Source organism: Sciurus vulgaris, assembly GCF_902686455.1.
Source record: "Sciurus vulgaris genome assembly, chromosome: 15".
In the NCBI taxonomy this organism is placed as follows: Eukaryota; Metazoa; Chordata; class Mammalia; order Rodentia; family Sciuridae; genus Sciurus; species Sciurus vulgaris.
In genome coordinates, this window is record NC_136476.1 from 87406618 (window position 1) to 87410963 (window position 4346).

General features: G+C 64.7%; 1 protein-coding gene across 1 annotated transcript; it reads left to right on the forward strand.

Annotated features, from left to right (window-relative positions):
* The first annotated feature begins 489 nt into the window (after positions 1-489).
* Positions 490-4116, forward strand: LOC306645696 (von Ebner gland protein 1-like). The gene is made up of 7 exons (XM_079113690.1): positions 490-653; positions 1057-1193; positions 1540-1610; positions 2158-2268; positions 2983-3084; positions 3273-3299; positions 3825-4116. The coding sequence occupies exons 1-6, from the start codon at positions 564-566 to the stop codon at positions 3296-3298; spliced, it is 537 nt and encodes a 178-aa protein (XP_078969816.1). The 5' UTR covers positions 490-563; the 3' UTR covers position 3299; positions 3825-4116.
* The last annotated feature ends 230 nt before the right edge of the window (positions 4117-4346 follow it).

The following is a 4346-nucleotide window of genomic DNA, read 5'->3' on the forward strand; positions in this document are numbered from 1 at the left end:
CAGCCTCCCTAGTAGCTGGGATACAAGCCTGTGCCACTGCGCCCGGCTAGGGTTCCTCCTTTTGCAAGATGAATCTGAGGCGAAGTGACCTGTCCTGGGATGCAGGAAGGTCATTAAGACCAGAGCCCAGGGCTCTCTGAGTCCCACCCATGTCCTCTGTGGCAATATGTAGGTCAGCCAGGCCAGTGCCCAAGAGGGGTGTCCCGAGGGTCTGCTGCCACCACACACACGCTCGGGGCTCTGCACAGGGGGCTGCACCCCTCACCCAGACCCAGTTCCTGCCGGGTGAAATCTGCCAGGGGCTCCCTGCAGGGCCGTTCTGATGGTGCTCTGGGGAATTGACACACTGTTACTCAGCGGCTTCCAACCATAATGACATTATCTGCTCCACTGCAGAACCGGCCACGCTCAATGGCCAGGAAGGACTGGAGGGTCCTCCGTGCCAAGTTCCCCAGGGGCCCTGCCCCGGGCAGTATAAAGGGTGGCGAGTGAGGAAGCAGCACAGCCTCTCCAGCCCAGAGAGCGACCTGCCAGCAGCCTCGAGCACAGACCCCTTCACAGCCATGAAGAGCCTGCTCCTGACCCTGGGCCTCGGCCTCATGGCTGCCCTGCGGGCCCAGACGCTCCCTGTCTGGGATGAGGAGACCCAGGATGTGAGGCTCAGACGGGCAGGGTGCTGCGGGGCAGGGAGGGCCCAGAGGCCGGTTGCAGACCCCATCCCTCCCCCTACAGGAGACCCTCATTTAGGGTCAGGCCTTGAGCCCCGGCCCCAGAGGGGTCTGGGCCAGGTGGGCCGGGGCCGCAGAGGGTTGGGTGGAAGCAGGTGCGCACACTTCACTTTCCCTGGGACTGAGCGCCTGTGGTCCTGGCCGGGCCGGGGCGCTGGGGTCCCGCTCTCCAGTGGGTCTGGTGGGAGTGGAGGGTGAGTTCGGGTGGGCTGGTGTTGCAGATGCTCCAGGTCTCTGGTCCTTGGAGCAGTAGAGTCTGGGGGCAGCAGAGGAGGTGCAGGGAGGCCTGGGGTGGGCCTGAGCCTTGATGGACAGGTGCCCTCTCCAGGCATCAGGCACATGGTACATGAAGGCCGCGGCAGCCGACGAGGAGATTCCCTGGAAGAAGCTGGAGTCTGTGTCAGTGACCCCCATGACCATCAAGACCCTGGCAGGGGGCCACCTGGAAGTCAGCTTCACTGTCCAGTGAGTGTCTGCTGGCTGCACGGCCCTCCCTGTTCCCACAGAGGACAGCTGAGGGCCCTTCTCACCCTGTGGCCCTCAGTACCTGGAGTCTGGTGGGCAAGTGTGTCTGGGAGGCTCCTCCCAGGCAGCCTGGGATCCCTCTGGCAGCCAGTGAGGGGACTGGAGGACAGAGTTCTGGTCACTCTGGGCCTAAAGGGCCCTTCGTGGGACACAAAGGGCCCAGCTGGTGCCTGGACCCGAGACGTGGAGAGGCCTGCAGCTCTGGGCCCGTCCGGGACCCCCTGCCAGGCCATGCCCTGGCTGCTCTGAGCAGGGCAGCCGTGCCCACGGAGCTTCTGTCTTCCAGGATGGGAGGTCAGTGTCGGGAGATAAGCACCGTGCTGGAGAAGACAGACGAGCCGGGCAAATACACAGCCCGTGAGTCCTGGGCCCGTTCAGGGCAGCTCTGGTCACCCGTGGGCACAGGGGCCGGCCGGCACCTCCTCAGGGTGGCCTGAGGCTTTCCTTCCTGGCACTGCTACATACCCACCCTTCACGCCCACCAGACAGTTGCCTTAGAGACTCAGACACCTGACGCCAAGTGCCCCCGAGGTTGGGGTCAGGTCCGGGGGCTCTGGCCGGGCCTCCCGCTTCAGCACAGCTGAGCCGAGGCTTCGGTGAGAAGAAGGGTTGTACTTGGCTGGGGTGGGGTGGGACTGAGCTGCCCCAGCTCCAGCCTCTGCACATCTCAGGCCCAAACCTCCCTGTGACTCTCTGACTTGGAAGTGCCCATGTCTCAGATGTGTGGGGTTCCTGGGAAGTGGCCCAAGGCCCTGGGCCAGGCCTGGTGGGGAACCCGGGTCAGGGAGCCCGGGCAGCTGGAGGGGAGCAACCTGAGGGGTCTTCTGGGCTGGCAGCCTGCCCGTCCTGGGTCTTCACTGGAGGGTCAGGGTGTATCCCCACCTGGTCCACTGTCCCTCTGCAGATGGGGGCAAGCGTGTGGTGCACATCCTGAAGTCCCAAGTGGACGGCCACTACATCCTGTCCATTGAGGGGGAGATGCACGGGCAGCAGATCCGAATGGCAAAGCTCGTGGGTGAGTCTCCGTGCCTGGTGGCTCCAGCCTTGGCCCCTCCCCCTTTCTCCCTTTGCCTCCGGCCCCTCCCCTAGGAGAAGCCACCAGGATCAAGGGTACCGGTCCTTATGGTGGGTTTTCCTGGAGGAAGCCCTCTTCCCACCTCAGAGCTCAGGATTGGGATGGTCCCAGGTCCCTGCATGGAAGGCAGGAAGGAGAGGTGCTGAGGCCCAGGGCCACCGATGTCATGAACGTCACGGGATGAGTCGAGGACTCCCTGGGGCAAACCTGGCAGCATCATCCATGGGTACCTGTTGGTGTCCAGCAGGGGTCAGGGAGGGTATGTGGAAGGGGAGCCTGCGTGGGAAGTCCAGCTCGGAGCAGACACTGGTGTCAGGACCCAGAGCAGTGGGAGGCTGGCGTGCCTGAGCCTGGGCTGGCTCGCTCCTCCAGGGCAGGGTTGGTCCTGCTGCTCCCTGTCCTGTCCTGTCCAGGGGAGGCTGGGTGGGCTTCAGGGAGATGGCTCTGGGCCTCCCTGGTCGGCTGTGCTGGGTGCACTGTGGCTGCTCACAGCCTGGGTCCTCCTCTTCTAGCTGGGCTCTGCCCCAGCCCCAGCCTCCATGGAAAGGTCTCCCTCCCCAGCACTGTGCTAGTCAGTCTTCCAGGCTGGGTGGAGATGCCAGCCACTCCCAGTTCTGCGCCCCACACCCCTGTCTCCCCTTGGCCTCACTACAGGCAGAGACCCCGAAGTCAACCCAGAGGCCCTGAAGGACTTTGAGAAGGTCGCAGCAGCCAGAGGCCTCAACACGCAGAGCATCTTCATCCCCAAGCAAAGGGGTAGGAAGCAGGCGCCTGCGGAGCTCTCCCGGCCCCCCAGGGAGAGCCAGCCGGTCTCTTTACAGGAGCGAGCTGCCTGGAATCCTGGCTTCGTCCTCTGTGGGGTGTGGGAAGTGCTGGCCGAGGGCCGGCCCGGGGTCCTGCGGATTCCCAGGCTCTTCTGACTCCCGTTTCTCTTTCTTCCACAGAAGCCTGCTCTCCAGGGAGCGACTAGGGTAAGCGATCAGTTTCAGGGGTCGACGGGTGGCACTTCCAGGGACACCCACCCCTGCTCTTAGGTGGCAGAGAGCCCCCTGGCCCGGCAGGTGGGCTCTGCACCTGGAGCAGCCTGCCCTGGGCATTGTCTGCGGGCTCCTCTGGGATGTCATTCCCGGAGTGAGGCTCTGCCATGGTGAACGCTCCTGGGGTTGGGTTGCTGGTGGAGGCCGTGCCCCTCTCCCCGAATCCCCTAGCATGCCTGCCAGAAGGCGGGAAGTCCCTCAGCCCCTCGCTGGCCCCTCAGGGGTCATGGCGATGACAACTCATGTGCCCCATGAGTTGTTTGAAGACGTGGCAGCCGTGCCCGGGGGGCTTCAGCACTCCTGGGTCCCTCCTGCTCTGTGATGTAGGGGAGCTGACAGGTCAGAGACTTGCCCAAGCTCACCTGCCCAGGTGTGGGCGGAGCCGGAGTCCACACAGCGTCCCTGTCCTTCCCTTGCCCTCCACTGGCCTGGGGTCACCTTTCCCTTCTTCCCACACAGGCATGGAGCTTTCTGGGCAACCTCTTCCCTGCTGTGACCTCCTGGATGGAGCTGAAGATCCCAGCATGCCCCACCACTGCAGCCTCCCTCGGCCTCCCCTCTGGGCTCCCTGACCCTCCCCTCCTGTCCAGGGCAGGGACGCCAAGCTCAGAGGCAGCCCCAGGAGGCCCCACCAGGACCTCTGGCCTGCAGGACATGGAGGGAGGCCCACCTGGGCCCGGCTGGCTCCCTGCACTGCCCTTCGTCCCCACCTCCCGTCCTTCCTGAATCTCCATAAAGATCCTCAGCAGTCCCTGGCGACTCTGCCTGTCTGTGGGGCGGGGAGGGCTCCCTGTGGGTAGGGAAACAGGGAGGGACGAGGATGGACGGACAGGGCGCCCAGACTGGCCTGGTTCTTGTGGAGGGCGCCAAAGGGCCTGAGTGACTGGCTGAAGACATGGAGCTGGCTCTGCCCAAGGGTCCCATGGGGGCTTTCCACACTGTGCCGCCATGAAGCCCGGGTCCTGGGGGTGACGGGAGGGT